The following is a 22,706-nucleotide window of genomic DNA, read 5'->3' on the forward strand; positions in this document are numbered from 1 at the left end:
GATTTTTGGGGCTTTGGAAATTGAATTATTTGCATTGATCCCAATGAATTGTTTTTTGTTTTTTTTTTCGTACCAGAGATCGAACTCAGGTCCTTGCACTTGTGAGGCAGGTTGGCAGAACCACTGAGCTTCATCCCCAGCTCAATGAATTGTTTTTTTAACCAAATTTTTATGTCACCAAATGCAACTATCCTAGAGAATGAGGAAGCCCATAAGTGAATCCACTTGGAAGACCATCAAAGGAACCTTAATAGCCATGAGCTCAAAGTGGAAAAGCTCAGATTTTTTTTTTTTTTTGGTTTTTTGAGACAAGGTCTCACTATGTAGTTGAGACTGACCTGGAACTCACTATGTAGCCCAGGCTGGTCTCAAACTCACAGTGATCCTCCTGCCTCAGCCTCCCAAGTGCTAGGATTACATGCGTGCGCCACCACGCCCGGCTGGAAAAGCTCAGATTTTAAATGAGCCACAAACCACAGGGTAAAATATTGGCCCTGCGTCAGTGCTGCCTTCCTTGTCACTCGAGCTGAGGAAGTTATCACTCACCCAATCATGGACCCAGCTCTTTCAGAAATTAGAAAGAAGGCAGAGCATGGCTGGATGGTGTATACTCAGACACGACTTGATGCATAGGACCAAACGAGTCCTCAGCAGCCAGTACTGGTCCCCGGGCAGGAGGTGGATCCCAGGGTATCCGTGGCCAGGCTGCCCCAACTGAGGTCTCTGTGCACCTGTCGGCCCTTTGGTGTTCTCAGTGGCTGGCTCTGTGCGTGGATGGCCTGGCCCACGGCCTTTCCTGGTGGGATGTACTGGTGCCCTGTGCCACTGCCCAGCTCAGCACCTACACGTCACCCTCACCGTGTGTGTGTGTGTGTGTGTGTGTCTTCTAGGACCAGGAGCAGTGGCTGGCTGTGCTCTCTTCTGTGCCCTCATGGGTTAGAGTTACAGTTCATCTTTTTTTTTTTTGGTACTGGGGATCAAACTTAGGACCTTGCACCTGCAACCTGCAAGGCAGGCAGCAGAACCACTGAGCCAAATCCCCGGCCCTCCAGTTCATCTTTGAGAGGCTGCTGTGCTAGAAGCTGGTGGAGCAGGCTCAGCTCTGGTTTGACCAGATCGTGGTCTTCATTTTTCTGCAGCTGCTCATGATCTGAGCCTGTCGTGTTAAGCAGCCTCTGAGGGGGTGGAGGGGGAGCTGGAGGTCCTGACCTAAGGCTGTTTGAGCCATACCAGAGGAGAGGTCCTGGGCCGAAGGCAGCACCTGCTCCTGCCCGGCTGGGTACCAAGTTTTCTCATCAAGGCTAAGAGCAGCCTTGATCCCTGAAATGCATTTCCTGTTATTCATGCTGTACGTAGCTAATCCTGAACTGAGATCTGGAGTGGGCCCCAGGGCAGTGGAAACTGCAAGTCAAGGGTCCCGCTGGGCACTGAGCGTGTTCCACATGGGGATGGACTCCTCTCCACAGGGAGCGAACTGGGCTTGGGGCCTCTGTCCGGCCAGCAGCACAGACCCTGGAGCAGTGAGCTCATGCAGATCAGGCTCCCTTAGACGGCTGAGCTCTGCGAGTGAAAGAGTCTGTATCTGCTGCCCTTGTCTGGGAGAGAGTAGGCCTTCTTCACTCCAGCCCAGCAGGAACCGAAGGGCATGAGGGGACCCTCTCTGGATACCCGCCACCCGAGGAACTGCTGCCGGGGCACTGCTCGGCTCAGACTGCAGCCCACGGACTCTTCCGCCATCTCGCGGCCGGCAGCAGCAGTGCATTGGAGACAGACAGGCCTAAGGGACCAGAGGGAAACGGGTGGTCTGGTGGTGGTGGTCATGGATACCTGCAGATGGGCGCTTGTGAGTGGCCCGCGATTCTGGGCCCGAGGGCTTTGGTTTGACGTCAGGTGCCAAATGACAACATTTGCTGAGATGAAAGTAAAATAAGTGCTTTTCTGGAGAAAAAAAGACAAAACTGTCCATTCCTTCTCACGGACCCAGCTGGGGAGCTCCTGAGAGGACGTTGCAGTCGCATGCCTGCTACTCGTTAAATGCGTGGCAGAGACTTAAAGCCACTCGCATCATAAACCATAACTCCTAACAGGGTCTAGTGAAATACTGTCTCTTACAACGCCTTCTGCTAATACCAGAAGCAGCCTTCATGCACAGGGACTACTTCTACACAATTTAAACTTTTAAATAAAAGAACACCCAACCGGGGATTTAGCTCAGTGGTTCCACCGCCTGCCTCGCAAGCACAAGGGCCCGAGTTTGATCCCTGGTACCAAAAAATAAAAATTAAAAATAAAAAATTAAAAGAACACCCAGCCAGTGCTCCACTAATGTGTGTGCCACATTTTCTCAATGTTCAACTGATAATGATTCCGAGTCTTTAAGAGCATAACAAAAACCAAAAAGTCTCTTTTGAAGTCAAACAGCTAAAAACTAATTTTGATTGTCTGATGTGTTAGAGGCAGAGAGGAGAGAGAGCACACCTGCAGGCTTTGGGAGAGCAAGTGACGCTGTTACTCCAGTGTGAGCACGCAGGCTGCTGAAGGGGTTCAGGGTGGTGGGGGAGAAGCACACACTTACCTGGGGAGATGCTCGGTGAAGGGGTTGCTGGGCACCAGTCTGGAGCGTCACTCCTAAGGAGTCTGAGGGAAGACGCGGTGTGGCCAGAGCTCCTCAGCCAGGCTGCGGTGCGGATGTTTCCTCCAACCAAGGGGCTGAGAACTGGTTCTCTGCTATCAGCACAGGCCAGGCTGGGCCCCACAGTGGTCTCACTCAGCAAGCCTGCGGGCTAACACAGGAAAAAGTGTCTCAATGCTTCCGAAGACACTTTTATTTTGTAAACATTTGATTAAGTCATGTGAAAGGCATTTGGGTTTGTGCTTTCTTAATTATCGAGTGATCTTATTTTTAAAAAAAGCTATTAACATACTGGAGAATATAAAAAAACAAGTATAGGGATTAAGAACAGGCTGACACACATAAAGATTATCTATCATGTATCAACTTTTTTTTTTTTTTTGATACTGGGGATCGAACTCAGGATCTTGAGCTTGTTTTTGTCTGTTTGGTTTTTTGAGACAGGGTCTCACTATGTAGTTCAGACTGCTCTGGAACTCACTGTGTAGCCCAGGCTGGTCTCAAACTCAGAGCGATCCTCCTGCCTCAGCCTCCCGAGTGCTGGGATTACAGGCCTGCGCCACCATGTCCAGAAAGGACCTTGAGATTGTGAGGCAGGCATTCACTTAACAACCTTTAAAGAATTACATTATTGACATGACTTTTGTTAGCGTCCTAGCAATACTTAATCCTAAATTTCCACATCTGTGAAGAGAATTCCAGGTAGTAGCAAGGTAAGAAATATACATCTCAAAGGAGATAGCTTGCTTAGTTAATCTTAGTTTGAATTTTCTGAAAATATTTTTTCCTGTCTTAAATCAACTTAAAAATCTCTTGGCCCAAGTATTAATATTTGTTTCTTTTTACTGGGCTAAAATATATACATAATTGGTCAGAAGTCTGCCCATCACAAATATTAGTTTTCAGCAAACAAGTTGTGGTATTTTGAAGCACAACTGGTTTAGACTGAACCGAGACTCTTAGCCAAAATAAGGGGAAAATGAACACAATGAGAAACTGGCTCACATTAGCCAAGCAACTGTGTGGTCCGGGCACCGAAGGCTCTGGCTGGTATTTGCTCCTAATCCAGGAAGGGGCAAGGGAGAGCAGCTATAGATGTTGTCCTTGTCAATAAAATCTTTTTCTTTCTTTTTTGCGTGGGGGTGTACCAGGGATTGAACTTGGGACCTTGAGCTTGTGAGGCAGGCGGCGGAACCACTGAGCTCCATCCCCAGCCCCTAAAATCACCTTTTTCTAAGTCATAGGTAAGTGAAATTTCTCTAGGAAGCCACAATAACACAAGCACATCATTCATTCATTCATTCATTCATTCACTGAATCCATTCATGAAGCCTTTACTGTGAGACATGGGAAACCACAGAGGCACAAACAGCAAGGGACAATCACCGATCACACACACAGTCAAGCCTAGACGTCAGTGCTCGTCCGTTATGCAGAAGCTGGCGTTCTGGGAACAGGACACACAGCTGGGGCTGACTGAGAAGGGAGGAGGGAGTGGAGAAGCAGCACTGTCCTTCCTGTCGTTCTCCTTCAACAGCATCCACACCACCTTCCCCGGGGCAAACATGTCCTCCCGGGCCTTAGAAAACTTCTCCTCCACGCCCTCACCCATGTACCAGTGAACACAAGCAAGTTCGTACCTTGCATCAAACCTGTGGCCTAGGCAAGCCCAGGCCTCAGCACCCAGCCTGCGATACGTTGGCCAGGTCTCTCCAGAACGCCACCCTTGAAGCCACAGGGGCGACAACCCACAAACCGGATGTTGTGCTTGGCCTTGGTGGTGGCGGTGGCAGCACTGACATCTTGAGGGATCGCATCACCACGGCACAACGGGCAGCGGGCCACGTATTTACCACGGTGAGGCCCACGTTTCACCATGTGGTTGGCTGGCTGCAAGCTGTCTGTGGAGGCTTCCTCAGCAGAGCTGACAGGCTATGTGTCTGGAGGGAGGTGGAAGCTGGGATAGGGCACCAGGTCGGTCTGGAATTCTGTCCGATCAACACTCAGGCTCCATGACATCTGAGGGAAGCTGTGACAGAAAACACAAGATGCTTAGGTTATAGCAGGTTGGGCATTTAATACCAAGGTTTCTACGACAGAGGTCACAGATGGCCTCAAAGTGTACCATGAAGGCACAGTGCTCCAGGGTGATCTGGGTGGTGAGCATGGAGCTGGAGGGGCTCAACTGCACTGTGGAAGGCGGGAGGGCTGCATGAATGGGGGGTAGCTTGATTTGTGCCGGAGTCAACAGAGACATACTGACCGGCAGGGAGGTGAAGCCAGAGCCAGCTCCCTGCCCAAGTGGAGAAATAAGAAGTGGATCTATGAGCTGGTCAGGCAGAGCAGGAATGCAGTGACCTGCTTGCCAAGAGTGTAGGGCCCACTGGCGTAGCTACTGGTAGTTCTTCCTTGCCCGGAACACGCCACTCAGGGTAGAGGAACTGGTGGCAGGTGCCCATGTGAACCTCAATGACTCCTCCAGGTCTTCTCACTGAAGACCCCGTGGGTCCCTGTGGGTCCAGTCACTTGGCATCTATCAGGCTGGATGCCAGCGGTGTTGCCAATCTGGATGCCAGAGTGGCCAATGTGGACAGATGCACACATGCGTGATGGCTACAGGTTAGGCCACGGGAGCAGACATCAGGTCCTGGTGTTGGTTAGTCCTCAACAGCTAGCAAAAGCATTTATTCCTGAGCAAATACCTCTAACTGAACAATGTCTTGGAGGTAATGTCCTGTCCCAAATGAGAAGCTCTCTGGCCAAACTGAGTGCTCCATCGGAGAAGGAGAAGAGAGTTCTTGCCTTACCCTCACTTGGAATGGAAGACACAGCTCTGGCAGCCCCCTCATTACAGAATACAACCTGTCCAGTTAGTGTGCAGCTTCTAGATGGTACTGCACCCTGCTGCCCACCCTAGAACAAAAGTAGTTATAAGAGAAAAGAAATCAAAAGAGTATTCCAAACGAATAAAACAAGTGCCTGGAATTTCTTCTACCTCTGAATTTATCATAGTCAGTGCCCTAAAATGACCAATGGCCACATGGTGATGGTCCTTAGCTCAGCCAAACAGCACTGCTGAGTGACCCAAGAGAAGTTCAAATGGTGGAGACAGTAAGACCAGTGGTGGCGAACCTTTTAGAGCTTCCAGTGGTAACCAATAGCCCACAGCGGCACACGTGCCATAGGTTGCCACGCTGCCCTAGATCTTCCTTTTCTAGGTACATACTTGAGATGTGAAACATCTCCACACCTAGTCACACATTCATAGCAGCCTTGTTTATAATATATCCATGATGGGGACAGCTCAAAGGTCCACCTACTGAAGAACAGATAAACGTTCAGTGGAGTTACATTATCAACTAAAAGGACCAGAGTGCCTACGTGGATGCCTTCAAGGACAGGGGCTCTTACCTGTCTGATCACTGATGATCAGCGTCTGGCACACTACAGATGCAAAGTACATTATTTTGAGGTGGAAGGGGGCATCCTGTAGTCCAGGCTGGCCTTGAACTTACAGCAATCGCCCTGCCTCAGCCTCCAGAGTGCTGGACCGATTACAGATGTGCACCACCAGGCCCAGCTTTCATTAAGTACATGCGAGGTAGGATACAAGAAATAAAAAGTAGGCAAAAAGGAGACAAGGAAATAGATTTTTCTCTCTCTTTTTTTTTTTTTTTTTTTTTGGTTTTTTGAGACAGGGTCTCACTATGTAGTTGAGACTGACCTGGAATTCACTATGCAGCCCAGGCTGGTCTCAAACTCAGTGACCCTCCTGCCTCAGCCTCTAGAGTGCTGGGATTACAGGCGTGCGCCACCACGCCCAGCTAAGGAAATAGAGATTTTAAAATTATACTTAACTGTAGCTTCAAAATGCAAAGGTTACTCAAACCCTTTTCCTTTCCAGGGAACTAATTAAAAAAAAAAAAAATTCCTGAAAGCTTTAAGACACAGCCTGTAAATCTGGGGTCTGGACCTGGCCTTTTCACCTGTCACCTGTTCTTCCCCTACCCCAACAGTGGGGCAGCAGGTCCCAGCTTCAAGCACACAGAGGTGCTTGCATCCTGACAAAACCCAGCAGACACAGAACTCATGTCCCAGATCACCCATCTCGAAGATACCCCAGACCCTAACTCCATCCAGCTCTGGCCCCTGTGTTGTGTCGTTGTTCTCCTAGCATCCACACTTCATCTTGGGTGCGTCCTAAAATCTCTAATAAGGCATCTGCGCCTCTTAGTGACTCATCCTGAAAGTTGTGTCACTGTAATGGGGGTCAGCGGACCTGAAACTTATTCTGCACAACAGTGAGACAGACCCCTTCTTTCAGCCATGGGACCCTCAGACCCAGCCCAGTGACATATGCAGTGAAGAAATAAATGAATGACCTAAGTTCCTTTATTGTTTTTAAAAGATTTTATTTGAAAAAAATGGCCCTATTTACAGTTGTAGAAAATGCTCACAAAAATACTTAAAAAATTACAAAAATACGGAGTTGGGGTGCAGCTCAGAGGTGGAGTGCTTTTCTGCCATGTGAGGCCCTGAGTTAGATCCCCAGCACTGCAAAAAAAACAAACCAAACCAACCAAAGGTACAAAAATTATCACATCACTAAGGGGCTACAAATTCAGCCATCAAACTCACTGCCACGTTTTGGAACCACCACGTATTGTTAGAACTACCACGAGATCAAAGGAGATTATTTAAGGAAAAAGTGATCTAATATCCAATACGGACCCTAGCTATAGGCCTTTAATTTTATAAGACAATAAGGTTTTCTGTATTTACAACTGATTTGAAATCCAAAAATGCCAGCTGGTTAGTAGCAGTGAGCTTGGACCAGCACCATATACACCGTTCACTATTGAGGTTAACTTCACTCTCCTGAGTCAGCAGGAGTAGGGAGGGAGGGAGGGAGAGAGGGAGGGAGGGAGGGAAAGGCAAAAAAAAGGAAAGGCGGGGAGGACATCTCCAAACGTGATTCCTAAGAGGTGACCAGGATCCTTAGGATGCAGTTTTTTTCTTTTCTTTTAAAACTACATTTTCAGCACGCAACTTTTCCATCTCCTATAAGTAATTGAGAAAAAGGAAAAAATTTAAGGCTCTAACTTGTATAGGAGGTATTTTTCCTGAATAAGCATATATTTTAAATTAAACCTAGAATGTTAATATATAAACTGCCTAACATTAAATAAAAATCTGGCATCTATGAGAATTTATTGGAATTATGTTACAACAGTAAAGAACAAAATTTTCTGGAATTCAGGACTTCCCTGAAGTAAGCCGCTCAATCATGCAATAAAATGGTAACTTCCAAACCAGAGTGGGTTAATTCAGAATAACGTTCAGAGCTTACCTTCTTCAGGCGGATCACGTAGTGAATCTTCTGATGCAGGTTCTGATGCCCTGCCAGCTTCCCGTTTTCCTCTGTGAGAAACTCCACCTGCGTCTTTAACATCTCTATCTCCTGCAGACAAATCAACCCGATCAAGAAGGTGAGAAGTAGGACTTCATGTCCTCTGAAATTCACAAGATTTCCTGACTCCCAAGAGCACAGTGTGTAAGAGATGGGAGCCTCGGTTCTAGCTCCTGCAACCATGTCTGTAGGCCTAGAGGGACTCAAACCAAAGACCCCATCCCAGAACACATTTTCTTTTTTTCTTTCTTTTTGTTTTTTTGAGACAGGGTGTCACTATGTAGTTGAGACTGACCTGGAACTCACTGTGTAACCCAGGCTGGTCTCGAACTCACAGTGATCCTCCTGCCTCAGACTCCCGAGTGCTGGGATTACAGGCATGAGCCACCACGCCCGGCCTCACAACACATTTCCACAGGAAGGAGGTTTCTGTCCATTAAACTTCTTTATTCAAGGTTTCCAACTACCATGAAAAGCCCAGTATATTAACACACCTGAAAGTATCTCTCTCTTTCCTCATATATCTCCTCCAGTTTTGATCTCAGCTGTTCCTTTTCCTGGAATGCTTTAGCCTCCAATGTTTGGGTTCGCTCAACTTCCTCAGCCATTCTGAGCCAGTCCATTTCTTTGCGATGAAGAGCACTTTGGGCTTCTGCCAGACTGGAAGAATAAATGCCATTTTATGGTATTCCAAAGGAATGTAATTCTAAAATAGCACTCAAGTTACACACTTCTCCCCAAACTGGTTTAATCTCTAGCACCACAAAAGAGGAGGAAGAGGAGGAGGAGGAAAACAAAGAAAAAGGGGTGCAGGGAGAGTCAAACAGAGGGAGCAGTGGCCACTTTTGGGGAAAGTGGAGAACTCATTTCCCAGGTAGTAGTAAATCTGATCTACGCTGAGCATGGCTGTCTCTATTCCCCTGTCAGACCCTGGCTGTCTCAGTTTCCCCCAAAGGTCCCTCATGTGTACCTCTTGTAGGCAACAAGACACAAACTGATTCTTGGGAACTCAGACAGAAGAAAGCCCTTGGAAACAACCATCTTGCAAATGTAATCTTGTGGAGACAGAATGTTTGGAGTTACCCCAGGAATGTCTGGCCTTTGAACAATGTAAACTTATAATGAAAAATTTTATACATAAAGTCATCTTCAAAAATATGCAAGGTTAAATAAAAGACAGATACTAGGAAATAGAGATGGATATTCTGCAAAGGAGAAAAGGAATAAGAGATGGAGAGAGAAGAAGAGGATGAAAAGAAACGTGTTACATGCAAGTTTCAACTCCTCATAAGGAAGGTAATTTTTTTTTCATTAAGTTTATTGGTACTTTTTAGGTATTTAGCACAGCTACATTCATCACTGGGATCTGGTACCTTTACATGATGTATCTTGGTATAAGGAATGTAATTGCACACTGCAAAAAAGATAAAAATTGAAAAAAAAAATGCATGATAGCTGGTTGTAGTGACAAACATTCTAGTCCAGCCTGGGAAACTTAGCGAGACTTGTACCAAAAAAAACAAAAAAACAAACAGTTTGGAATGTAGCTCAGTACAAAGACCCTGGATCCAATCCCCAGTACCAAGAGGACAAAAAAAAAGGTATCTCAAAATTCCTTTAAGAAGTATAATAGGGGGCCGGGGATTTAGCTCAGCGGTTCGGTGGCCTGCCTTGCAAGCGTAAGGAACCGAGTGCGATCCCCGGTACCAAAAAAAAAAAGTATAATAGGTAAACATGTTTAAGGACTCTGAATACTTATTCCAATGTCCTTCTAATGATATTTTATCATTTTATTGGTTATCATCTATCAGTTTACCTGTTTTGAACCTGACAGAAAATATAGTATACCTTATACATAAAAGAATGGGTCAATTTATAAGGATAGATAAATATGAAAACTATGAATAAATTAAAATCATGGCCCCAGAAAATAGAGAACCTAGGTCAAGACAAGAAGGGATCCAGATTCTGAACCATGGGTCTCAGAGGGCCTCAAGTTTTTCAATCTGAGGAAACAGAAGCCTAAGGGAAAAGGGCACCAGTGGGGATATCGTTCTCTTCCTCAGCGAGAACACCACTCCGTGGCTTTTCCATGCACTCATTTCTTTAAGGCTTTCTTTTGGAGTGGCTCTAGATGAAGACCCCCCTTGAGCATGTGTTACTGAAAGCATCACTGCTGTTCACATAGTAGGTAATGCAGGTAGGAAGAAGTTACTTACCTTGTAGATGTTTTTTTTTCTTTTTAAGGAGAATAAAAACAATTATCAAGAAATACTTACAAAATTATATACTTACTCTGTTTTCATTTTCAGCATTTCTTCAGCTATTTTGCTCTGTAAGATTAAAAAAAAAAGAAAGAAAAATATTTAAGTTCTTTAAAACATTGCTAAAAAAATGAAAGGAAGGAGTCAGTCCCTTCTCCTCATGTTCAGAAAATCGCCAGCTGTGCCCAGGTCAGGGAACCCGACCCCAAGTTTGCTTCTAAATGGAGAGCTGTGTGTGCACAGCAGCGGGCTGCCATCCAGGCCTGAGCACAGCACACTCCTACTGCTCAGCCGAGTCTAAGTCTGGTGAGCACTGAGAATACAGAAAAGACAGCACTTTTAATAGTGAAATGGGCTCTAAAATATATAACCAAAAACGTTAGTTATAAAAGCTTTTCTCAAAGAAACTATTGCATGTGCCGGGCACGGTGGCACACGTCTATAACCCCAGCACTTCGGAAGCAGGGACAGGAGGGTTACGGAGTCCAGCCTGGGCTACATAGTGATTTCAAGGTCAGTCTCAACTACATAGTGAGACCTCGTCTTAAAAAAAGAGAAACTATTGTACAGAAAAGTCATACTTGAGCAAGTCTTTCTTTGATAATTTCCTCTTCTTGTTCATTCTTCAGCTGTTGATGCTCCAGATGACTCTGATCGCTGCACAGATTAGGGGAACAGATAGGGAGACGCTGTCAAGTTTATTCAGGTACCAACTGTGCGTTTACCACATGTAGCCACGCCCACTGATGCCCACAGCAGCCAACTGTGGGGATTAGGTCTGTCAGCACAGCTGAGAAATGCAACCGGCACATGGGTGACACAAGGACCTCCCTAGGGCTCAGGACTGCTCCCCAGGACAGAAGCAAGAGTGGCAGCAGAGCTGGGAGATCTAAGCCAGGCACGCTGGAAAACAAAGTGAATTAGAAATTTAGTGGGAGATCCAATGTGAGCAAGAGGAGGCTGAGGGAAAGAGCCAGCTGGGCCCCCACCTCTTCCTTCCTGTGGACTCCTGGTGACCACCCTGGCTTTCCATGTGTACAAACGCCAGGACGGGGAGTCCCTGGGCATGGGCATAGGCAAGATCTCTTTGTGGAAAGGAAGTCCTCCTCAGAATAACACTTGTAGGTGGCACCCTGGTACTGTGAGGTCTGGCCAGCTCGGGGAATTGGTGGAGTCTCTCGCAGTCAAGACCTCCCACAGAGAACCTGCCTGGAGGGTGGGCTTCTCTAGGACTCTGACCGGTGAGTGCCAAGACCATTTCTCATAGGAAAACAGAAGCTACAGGAAGATTCCTTTTCCTTAAGGAATCTGGCAGCCTGGACCAAGATGGTAGCAAGACTCCACTGAGGACACCGCAGATCATGAGGGGAAGGTGTGTTTTCTCATGTGCATTAATCCAGGGGTAGGCGAACTATTTCTGGGAAGAAGCAGACTGCAAGCGTTTTAGGCTTTGACAGCCTTTGTCTGTCACAGCTGCTCAGATTGGCTACTACTGTGCAAACGCAGCGATAGTGGTATTTCCACAAAAAGAGGTGACCATGTCCCGTGGACTGGATTTGCTTCCTGAGCTGTAGTTCATCCCTCCTCTAATTTTTCACAAAAGGTTTGCGTGGCTCTTCACGTAAGGAACATGAGGACCGGGGATTTAGCTCTGTGGTTCTGCTGCCTGCCTCGCAAGCACAAGGTCGCAAGTTCAATCCCTGGTACCAAAAAAAAAAAAAAGACATAAGGAACGTGAGACTTTGAGGTGAAGTGTTAACTGTGGTTTAAGAAATGCTCTGGAAATGTTCTATGTTCCATGCTTTTACTAAGTCTTGGTAAAAGCCTGACATGGGGATGGATGGACACATGGATACTAGGTGAGCAGACCGTCAGCTTCACATGCCAGTCACCCAGATGGGGAGTGAGGTGCTTATTCCGAACGCAGTTTTCTGGCTCTGCCCCATCCTACTAAATGAGACCGCTGTGATGGTTAACGCTGTCAAGCCCACTGATTTGAAGGACCCGGTGGAGGTGAAGCACACTTCCGAGTGTGTCTGGGCAGGTCATGGGGTGTGACCCTGAGGACTGTCCAGTCCCGGGCCTCACCCTTTGTGTGTTGCTTCCTGATGCTGTGAACTGAGCAGCTCCTCCCCCTGCCAATGCCTCTGCCTTAGAGCCAGCAACCTTAGACTGACAACTCTGAAACCGCAAGCCAAAGAAGCCTCATTCCTCTAAGGCGAGAGTGTCATAGGTGTTCTGTCCCAGCAACGGAGAGCCGACCATATGGGTTTGAGACAGCGCATCTCAGAGTGGCTTCCGGACAGCGCTGAGGAGCTGGCAAGCTCTGTAAAGACTTTCTGGCAGCAACATGGACAAGAGGCCCCTCATCCGGGCAAGGGAATTCATAAGGGCCTCCATCCCAGAGGACCCCCAACCCTTGATTCTTGACAATGGGCAAGACAATGGTTCTGCCTTGTGCACTCCCTGCCTTTCATGGGGAGGATGTCCACGTCCGGACGTGGAGCCTGGTACTCTGGTGTGCTGTGGCAAATGCACTAACCAGGGAGAGCAGTGACTGAAGCTGGGTTGCGCCCAGCACAGTTCCTAGGCCAGCGCTGCTCTGAGACATCTGCAGTGCTCTGGCCCTCCCTGAGCAGGCCTGCACCGAGAGCCACGAAGCTGAAGGAAATCCTCACTTACTGCAAGGCTTCTTGGACCCTGCCTTGTCGTCTTTGTCATTATTTTTGTTGGTCTTATTTAAAGCGTAGTTTGGCACAGGTGTCTCACCTGTTTGAAGCTCATTTCAGCAGGCTGATGACAGTGCACAAAGGCCGACTGAGGGGGTGCTCACGAGCGCTATCTTCCCACCCTGGGAAAGCAATGCCTGCCAGACCACGGCACCGGGAGCATCTCGCCTCGGGCCCCGGCCAGTGGGGACAGGACGCCCTTCAGAAACCTCTTCCCACCTCGCTCTGGGCACCACACCCAGGCTGGCCAGGCCCATTGCCCTGCTCACCTGTGGTCCTGTCCTTCAGTGTCATCCAGCTGACTTTGCAAGAGCCAGTTTTTCTCTTTTAGCTGCTGATTCTCCAGGCGCAGTTTTTCCATCTCACAGAGCTGCCCCTAAGAAGACACCAAACAAGTCTTCTCAGAACACTCAGAGCAACAGTGAGTTTGCCCCCAAGGCCAGGAGCATGGGTCTTCTCAGCGCCTCCTATGCAACAAGCACCACCTGGCATCGCTGGATGAAATGCAGCTGTGACAGCTCTGGCGGCCTAGAGCTGACCCACAACCATGTCATGTAGCGCCTTCAAATTCCACTTGGAGGAAAAAGAAGACCCTAGTTTGGTAAATTCCTCAACTGTGGGATTCTTTTTAATAGAGTCCAATTAAAATATGAAGGAAAAAACCCCATGCCACGGCCCCACTCTCAGAATCACAGCTGGAACCTCACTTAGAAATCTTCAGCCTAACCATCCAGAAGAAACAAACACTTGGCGTGGGAGAAGCACTGAGCTTGCTTCTACTTGCGCACAGGCTGGGGTCTGTTAACCCAACACAGCTGCGTGTTTCAGGATCAAGCCAATCTGGGTAACAGCCACACTCAGCACAACCTGCAGCCAGGTGCTGAACAAGGGTGAGAAGGGGCCTCTCCGAGAGCAGGAAGACATGGAGCGACACTGTCTTTATGAGCTTGCCAGCTCTGGGTTACAGTGATAGGACTGTGCTCCTGCAGGGCCATGCCCAGGCTAGAGGAGACCTGAGGAGCATGCGTCCCGCCCACCCCCACGCCACCTACCCCATCCTCTCCACCTGCCAAGCATGCACAAGCAGGGGAAAGGGAACTCATCACAGACACACACGTGCCTCCCTCATATACACAAAAAGCCTAGAAATCATTAAGGAAGAGCCAACAGAAAAACGGAAAAGGGCATAGCTCACAGCAAGAGAAACACAAAAAATGCTTAATTTTACCTTGAGGACAGATACTAATTTAAACCACACTGAGATAACATGCTCCAGCCTTTAACTGAGAGATCCAGAGGTCAGACGGCGCTGGAGGCGAAGTTTCAGGAAACAGGGCCTCTCGGCACCACCGAGGACCACGCAGCCAGTCCAGTGTGACACACTGAGTAAACTTGCTGAGGCACAGAGCAGATGCTTATGGACTTGGCCAGAGATGGACCCAAAACTTTAACAAAGAAACTGGCTACCCTGGAAGCCTCCGGGACAGCAGACTAGCTAGGGATCAGGGTTGGGAGGAAGACTCTGTTGCCACCTTTCAGTTCTATGCCCTTTGAATTGGTACTCTCAGCCACCATGAGGAGGATACTGCTTATTTTGAAAATTTTAAAATCATTGAAAAAAAATTACCCAGGTACCTTCACTCTGAGTATTTCAGCATTTTTGACTTCTCTGTCTTCATTTAGCTTTGTTACAAGCTGCTGTAAAAAGGTCTTTGAGGTTCTTCCATCTTCTATCTCTTGTTCTTGTGTTTCCAGGAGTTTTGCCAAATGTGTTTGAAAGTGAGGTGGTGTTTTAGGACTCTAAAATAAAATCACAGGGTGGGAATTTAGCTCAGTGGTTCTTGCATCTGCCTCGCAAGTGCAAGGACCTAAGTTCAATCCCCAGTAACAAAAAAAAAAATCACATCACATCTAAATATCTGATCAACAGCTCATGTTATGAAGAATTCATTCTAGGTAATAGGGACTGAATTTGGGACCTTGTGATTGCGAGGCAGGTGGCAGAACCACTGAGCAGCCTCAAGAATTCCTTTTAAATATATACATATAACACATGTTTCATATGTCCATGCCACGCCACAGGCCACTTAGCTAGTTACTCTAATTCTGTTTGTTTTTGGTACTGGGGATTGAACTTGGGACCTTGTGCTTGCAAGGCAGGTGGCAGAACCACCTAGCTAAATCCCTGGCCCTAGTTACTCTAATTCTTGTCCAAGGAAAACAAACAGGAGTGGTGCTTTTATCAAGAAGAAAGCAGACACTGTTAGTGAAAGTAAAAAGGCAAAACTATGGTCTTTAATTTCCTAACCGTCATGAACAACCCTGTATTCCTCCTGAAGTACACTCTATTTTTTTTGTTTTGTTTTTGAAGAGTACCTGGGGATACTCAGCAGCTGAACCCATCACATGTTCTAGCTGCCTCATTTTGAAGTTATATTCACTTTTCTTCTGATCCACTTCCTCTTTCTTTTGGTTGAGCTGGAAAAATTAGAGAGAAGGGTTACGGGTTAGAAGGTAATCAGAGCGCATGATCCATTCAGAGAAGACAAGCTTCCCCACCTCCAAGTAGCAAAGCCCTCCCACAAGGAGGCCTCGCCTCACAGCATGGCCAGCACACGAGGCTGAAAGCTGCGCACCAGCAGGGTGAGGAGAGAGAAGCCTTCTCCCCGCTGATGGGATGCTAACCATACAGTCCTTGGGGAAGGCTCAATAGTGGCTCCCCAGGAACCAGAGAGAGTTGCCACGTGGCCAGCAGCCTCGCTCCTCGGCACGGGTCCCACGGAACCAAAGCAATATGCTGAAGAGACATCCGCAGTCCTGATCACCGCTGACAGGCTGTGGAGTCACACTAAATGCCCATCAGTGGAAGAATGGGTAAAGAAAATGGGACAAACACCCGTAACTGAGTAACAGCCAGGCCTAAAGAAGAAACACATTCTGTCACTGAACAGCAGGGAAGATGCTGGAGGATGCAGGGCAGACAGTCAGACACACACGGTCTCTCTGTGATGGTCACCGGGACTGCCGATCTGGAAGACCGAGAAACACTTAGGAATGGCAAAGCACATCCGGGTGTCTGTGAGGGACTAGTGCTGGGACAGTGGCGGGTCTGTCCATAGGGTGGGAGCTGCTTTCCCTGCCCTTTGCCAGGATGTTTCTGCCTCATGGCTTCCGGCCTGAAAGCAATGGAGCCAGCTGGCGACAGGACTGAGACCTGCAGTGGAATAAACCAGGACTTCCTCCCCTAGTTCTGATTTTATCAGTCATCCGTCACAGTTGACACACATGCGTGTGAGGAATCTAAAAGAGCCAAACGTACAGAACAGTGGCTACCAGAGAGGGATGATGCGGATGAGACACTGGTGAAAAGGTACAAGGCTTTGGTCAAACAGGACAAAGTTTTTGAGAAATTAAAATGTGTAGGGCCAGGGATATAGCTCAGCAACAAAGCACCTGCCTGGCAAGGCAAAGTCCAGAGTTTGATCCCTGGTAAAATATATTTCAAAACTGCGGAGAGTGAACTCAAAACATTCACACCACAAACAAGCTAAGTATGTGAGGTGACGGATAAGTAATGAGCTTGATTTAATCATTCCATTACATATACATATATAAAGCCATCACAATGTAATCGATCCACACACACAATTGTTATTTATCAATAAAAAATAGTTTCTTAGCATGCACTCTACACACAGACTTATACACACACACACACAAGCTTCTTCAGGTACGAAGAAATAATGCTTTTTGCATTACGTTTTTTTGAAAAAGCAGTATTTTAAAAACCCAGCATTTTTCAAAGTAATATACAGTGAAATTTGTGCTACTTTTTTTTGTCTCTCTTCATTGCTGCCATAACCCAACCATCTTACTTTTTCCCAAAAACAAATTTATACTTGCTTTTACTTCTTAAAAATTTTTTTGGGGGAGTACCGGAGATCGAACTCAGAACCCTTGTGCTTGAGAGGCAGGTGTGGTACTACTAAACGAAATCTCCGGCCCTACTTTTAAAATTTCATGTGACAAAATGCTTAGTGAAGAAAAATATAAAATGTAAACAACAGCGGCAGTCAAGAGATGGTGAAGGTGAGTCACAGCCTTGGCTCTGACAGAACCTGCCCCATGTGCCAGGGACGCAGGGCCAGGGTAGGCAGCCGGGCGGGAACCCACATTCATGCCCAGTCACCCGCCTTCCTGGCCCGCTGTGGCCCTGCATCAGTGGGTCCTCCGGCGCCCTCACCTGGTGCTGAAGTTCCTGGATCAGGGCCTCCTTCCTACACAGCTCCTCCTGAGCGGACTGCAGCAGCCCTGAGTGCTTCTTGGAGGCCTCTGTGAGCATGTTCAGCTGCTCAGTGGCGTGCGCCAGGTCCTCGCACAGCATGTCCCTCTGTTAGAGACATCCCAGAAGAGAAGGGTTCTAAGTCATACTAATCCAATGAAGGCTCACAAGTCATTACCATGTACGTTCTGAAAGGTTTAGATTTTTTGTGTAAGACCTTATGAATTTTCTTCTCCTTGTATGCTTAATTTATTCAAGGTAAACCCACAGATAATGTCTAGATGACCAGGTGCAGAGGTAAGAACTATTTCTGAAAATTCATACAGGCTATCCCAGCAAGGCCTACTTGCACTTATGCCTCGCACCGAGGATCTCAAAGCTCCTGTCTTTGTTGGGGAGGACTGAGGCACAGGGTACACCCGCTATTCCGTCACGAGGCTGTTAGACACCAGAAGGTGAATGGCTATCAAAGACAGCACACCCCAGCTCTCAGAAAGTGGCAGAGAGAATGAGAAGTCTTGGGGATTGCATTTTTTTAAAGTACTAGTAACTGAACCCAAGGCGGTTGCACTGAGCTACATCCCAGCCCCCTTTTATTTATTCGTTTATTTATTTATGATTATTTATTTATTTATTTATGAATGAATGAATGACCGGGGATTGAACTCAGGTCCTTGTGCTTGCAAGGGAGGCCACCAAACCACTGAGCTAAATCCCCGGCCCTTTATTTTTTACTTGAGACAGGATTTCACTGAGTTGTCCAGGCTGGGCTCAAACTTGCAAGCCTCCTGCTTCAGCCTCCCACAGCACTGGGAGTACATGCATGTGCCACACACCCAGCTGCACACATAATTTGCTTAGCCTTCCTTTCCAAAAATTTGTGTGTGTATACACATATTTTTATTGAAAGATTTTCTTTTCTTTTTTTTTTTGGTACCAGGGATTGAACTCAGGTCTGTGCACTTGCAAGGCAGGCGGCACCACTGAGCTAAATCTCCAGCCCCCTGTATACACATATTTTTAAAAATACCCAATGTATCGCAAACATTCTATTAGGTACTCTGTTGTAGTTTTCATTGAGAGGCCTCCATTCCATCTCACAGGCAACACGATCTAACCCACTATTAAGTATTCTGGCCAACCTGAACCTTTATTACGTGCATTTACCTCACATCCAGACTCTGGGACAGCACACATACACCTTCTTTTGTCCATTTCCCATTCTGTGTTTGAGACTCATAAGAGCTCTGGGTATTAAGACAACACACTGTCATCAATTACATTTTCTTCCAATCTCCTGTCAAGTGTTGTACTGGTTATATCCACCTTGGATATTTATCCCCACAGATGTGTGTGTGTGTGTGTGTGTGTGTGTGTGTGTGTGCGTGTGTGTGTGTGCGCGCGCGCGCACACGCATGTGGGTGGGGTGCTGGGGATTGAACCTAGGAACTGAACTACATCCTTAACACAAAACTTGTTTTTTCAGACAGGGTGTCTCACTATGTAGTTTAGACTGTCCTTAAATTCACTGTGTGCCCAGGCTGACCTCAAATCCCAAGAATCCTCCTGCCTCAGCCTCCTGAGTGCTGTGCCACCATGCCTGACTATTCTCAATACCTTTATTTTGAGACAGTATCTAAGTAACTAGATTGCCTAGGCAAGGCTCAAACTTGCGATCCTCCTGCCTCAGCCTCCCAGGTAGATGGGATGCCAGGTGTGAGGCAGCACACCTGGCTCCCTCCCCAGGTCTGTAAGTTGAAAGCAGGCACATATTCAGTCTCCCTTTCCTAGGCCTTTCTGCTCCTCCTCAGATGTGACAGAACCACCCAAGCCTGCAGGCTGGCAGCTGGATGCCCTCCAACCGCTTCCTCCCACACGGCCCAGATCCAGCTGGACATCGACGCCCACCCACTGCAGATTGTCAGCAACCACACCTTCCAGAAGCGCTCTGGGCCCAGGCCTCCCATCTTCTACCTGGGTTTGAGGCCTATGCCATTGCATGTTCCTGAAAGACCCGTCCCTGCCCTCAAGGCACTGCACACCCAGGCCCAGCTCTTCCCACTGCTCCTGTGCTGGGCCCTGCGCGAGCATTCACGGCACCGAGCCTCCCACCCTCACAGTCTGCACATACACCACCCGTTCGGGGAACTGTCTGGAATCCCTCAAGCAGCATTCCGCCTGGGTCAACATCTAGAAAGCAGGCCATGGTACAGGAGACAGTGTTTAAGTCGTCCTCCTACCCCTGAGCTGGCCAGGCCCAGGCTGCACAGTAGGGACACACTAAGTATTTGTTGTCTCAGGCAACATCGGTTTCTAAGAAAACCTCATTTCTAAATGACAGGCAGGCGGCAGAACGAGCTAAATACCCGGCCCCTCATTTCTAAATGAAACGTGCGACAGTACACACGGCAGATGGCCAGCTGTGCGAGGGATGAGGGAACTGGGGGAGGACACACAGACGGGGATAGCAGGGAAGGAGGACACTGCCTCTGAACCTGTGACAGTATGGCTTAGTCTTAAAGCAGATACACTTACACCCACAACGGGACGACAACAAAAATATGTACTTGAGCTAAAACACGAGATATGTGAACTCAACCTGCAAACAGCCCTTCAATCTGTTGCCACCTCTGCGTGTGGCCAGAGCACGCTCCGCACCGCTCCTCTCACGTGAGGTCAGTCACAGCCGCTTACCATGCGCGGCACCAGTGAAGGAAAACAGGCCAGCTGCCCAAACGTGACGCTGGGGTTAGCGCATAACTGCCTGGCCTTCCCTGGGAGAGTGGCTCCGACTTGCTTCTACTTGTTCACTGTCAACCTCCACACACGCACACACGCACTGACAAATAATAACAGCCACGCTGTTAACACCCACCTCAATGTCATCAGAGAGTTTCCGCAGCCTCACGGTTTCCTTCAGGTCCAAAATCTCCACTTCATGCCTCTGAATCAGCACTTTGCTTTCTTCTCTGTCAGCCAGAGCAGAGTTGTATTTGCACTGTAGGAAAGAAAGTCATGATGCAAGAGCTGTCTGCTTTTTTGTAGGTTAAAAAAACAAGCAAGGCTTGAGGTCTATGAGAGCAACCAGATGAACGCAATTCAATAAATCCTTGTTAATAAAAATGTGAAGCCCCAACATAACCGTGGAAAAACACTGTGTTCTGTCACCTTGGTCAGGAGCCGGCCTTAGGGGATGGACACAGTCCACTTAGGGTGCGGCACTGACACAGGCGGAAACTTCACCGCCACCCAGACAGTGGAGGGCACCAACAGCCAATGGAGGCACTGCGAGGAGAGAGCTGCAGCTGCTCTGGGCAGTGGCCAACGCTAACTCGGGAAATGAACCCATTCTCCACACGGCTCGCATCTCTGAACTTCAACGTGGGCCACTGTTTTCCTGAAACAACTGAGGAGCACTATGTTGGCCTGAAACGTGGGCAACACCCGCTTCGCTTCTTCTGTGGCTTGAATCAGCAGCCTCGAGGCGGTGCACAGAGAATGTGTTGTCAGGGACACCAGTGCCCAGTGCACCAGTGAGCCCTGGGCACGGGCGAGGATGTCCCGATCACTGACCACTGCTGTGCTGCTGGGGTAACAGTCAGCCCTTCGGAGGTGTGAAGTGTGTGTCACAGCCAGATCCAGCATCGAGGTGACTGAACTTACACTCATGTCCTCCAGTTCCTCCTTCAGGGTGTCGATGGTTTCCGTTTTTTCACACACCGATGTTCTGAGCTCCTGGATCTGCTTTGTGAGGTCGGCTATCACTTCCTGATGAGGACAGAAGGGTATTTTCATACCCAAAGACATTACCATCATTTCTAAATGCTAAGCCATTTTTTTCTTTTCCTAATGGAAGCGTATGAAGTGAACTGTAAATCTAGTGTGGTAGCCTGTTATCTCAGCAACCTGAAAGGCTGAGGCAGGAGGATCAAAAGTGCAAGTTCCAGGGCTGGGGATTTAGCTCAATGGTTTGGAGCCTGCTTGGAAAGCACAAGGATCTGAGTTCAATCCATGGTACCAAACAAACAAACAAAAAGCTCAAGTTCCAATTTAGGAACTTAGAGATTCTGTCTCAACTAAATAAACAAACAAACAAAAAAGTACTGGGTTTAATCCCCAGAGTAGAAAAGAAAAAAAAAGAAACAATTTTATTGTAGTAAAATATCATGTCACATTCCATTATTAACATCAATTTATATTTTAATGGCCTTATTCCACTTTATTTAATCATTTGGTTGGTTTTACTTATTTCAATGTGTTTTCAAGGTCTTACTATGTACATCAGGCTGGTCTTAAACCCACAGCAATCCTCCTGCCTCAGCCTCCTGAGGTCTGAGACTACAAGCCTGAACCACCATGTTAGGTTAATTATTTGGTTTTATGAATAAGATCTAGATAAGTAAGTTCTACACTTATTTTGATTTGTGGATAGGATATTATTCTAGATAAAAGTCAATACCAAGGATTTGTGAATTTATATCATGAGATTTAAGTGTCAGTGAGATAGGCCCAGGTGTGGTGGAGCACGCCAGTAATCCCAGTACTCAGTAATCCCAGTACTCAGGAAGCTGAGGCAGGAGGATTGCTGTGAGCCTGAGACAAGCCTGAACAACATAGTGAGACCCTGTCTAAAAAATAAAAAAACCATGTTTATAGCGGCACAGTTTGTAATAGCTAAATCTTGGAAACAGCCCATTTGCCCATCCATTGGAAACTGGATAAAGATGTGGTTTTTCTATAAAATGGAATATTACTCCGCCATAAAGAATGAGAACATAGATTCATTCATAGGAAAATGGATACATATTGAAGATATACTCCTAAGTGAAATAAATAAGTCACACATGTGTAAATACCGAATAGTTTCCCTGGTGTGAATAATCTGCAACTATGCATAAGATTCTAATAAGATTACTGACATTTAGAAATGGGAAGAAAAGAGCTAAAGGTGTAGGGAAGGTGGGATGGGTAGGGGAAGAGTAAAAAGGGAAAAGAAAAAAATGTGAGAGAATGAAAAGATGAAAATAAAGTGTTTGTAGATGGGGAGGGGAGGAGGGGGTGAAGGGAGGGCAGAGGTAAGGGGAAAAAATGAGAATCAAGACTTGTCATGTAGAGGTACAAGATCCCAACAATAAATGTAACTGTACTGTATCCCTAAAATGTACCAATAAACTCAATTAAAGCTGGAAAAAAAAAAAATAAAGCCAATGAGATAAGGTCAGTATCCCAGTTACACAGCAGGATGTGTTTCACAAACATTGCCATCCAGTGTCACGGTAGTTTGTACTTGAAGTTAGTTGGAAAACTAACCAACGTGAAAGACCTCACTCTTAGGAACCCCGGAAGATGAAGACAAATACAGCCTAAATGCAAAACAAAACGGTAGCTC

At 47.2% G+C, this 22,706-nt stretch overlaps 1 protein-coding gene across 2 annotated transcripts in view; it reads right to left on the reverse strand.

Annotated features, from left to right (window-relative positions):
- Positions 1-7,582: 7,582 nt before the first annotated feature.
- The window catches only part of Kif15 (kinesin family member 15), a 50,571-nt gene continuing 35,447 nt past the window's right edge, over positions 7,583-22,706 (reverse strand). Inside the window, exons 25-35 of one of the 2 annotated variants that reach the window (XM_010624416.3) lie at positions 20,981-21,085; positions 20,193-20,315; positions 17,279-17,425; positions 15,412-15,513; positions 14,671-14,835; positions 13,305-13,411; positions 10,888-10,963; positions 10,338-10,375; positions 8,537-8,702; positions 7,983-8,093; positions 7,583-7,693 (exon numbers count right to left, since the gene is read on the reverse strand). In XM_010624416.3, coding sequence (XP_010622718.1) covers positions 7,631-7,693; positions 7,983-8,093; positions 8,537-8,702; positions 10,338-10,375; positions 10,888-10,963; positions 13,305-13,411; positions 14,671-14,835; positions 15,412-15,513; positions 17,279-17,425; positions 20,193-20,315; positions 20,981-21,085 — 1,203 coding nt within the window. In that variant the 3' untranslated portion in view covers positions 7,583-7,630. Of the gene's footprint in view, positions 7,694-7,982; positions 8,094-8,536; positions 8,703-10,337; positions 10,376-10,887; positions 10,964-13,304; positions 13,412-14,662; positions 14,836-15,411; positions 15,514-17,278; positions 17,426-20,192; positions 20,316-20,980; positions 21,086-22,706 lie in introns of those variants that run through there. The other variant, XR_780308.2, reaches the window with a different exon arrangement.

This window comes from Fukomys damarensis, unplaced genomic scaffold, assembly GCF_012274545.1.
Source record: "Fukomys damarensis isolate Sample0158 unplaced genomic scaffold, DMR_v1.0_HiC HiC_scaffold_12, whole genome shotgun sequence".
Taxonomy (NCBI): domain Eukaryota; kingdom Metazoa; phylum Chordata; class Mammalia; order Rodentia; family Bathyergidae; genus Fukomys; species Fukomys damarensis.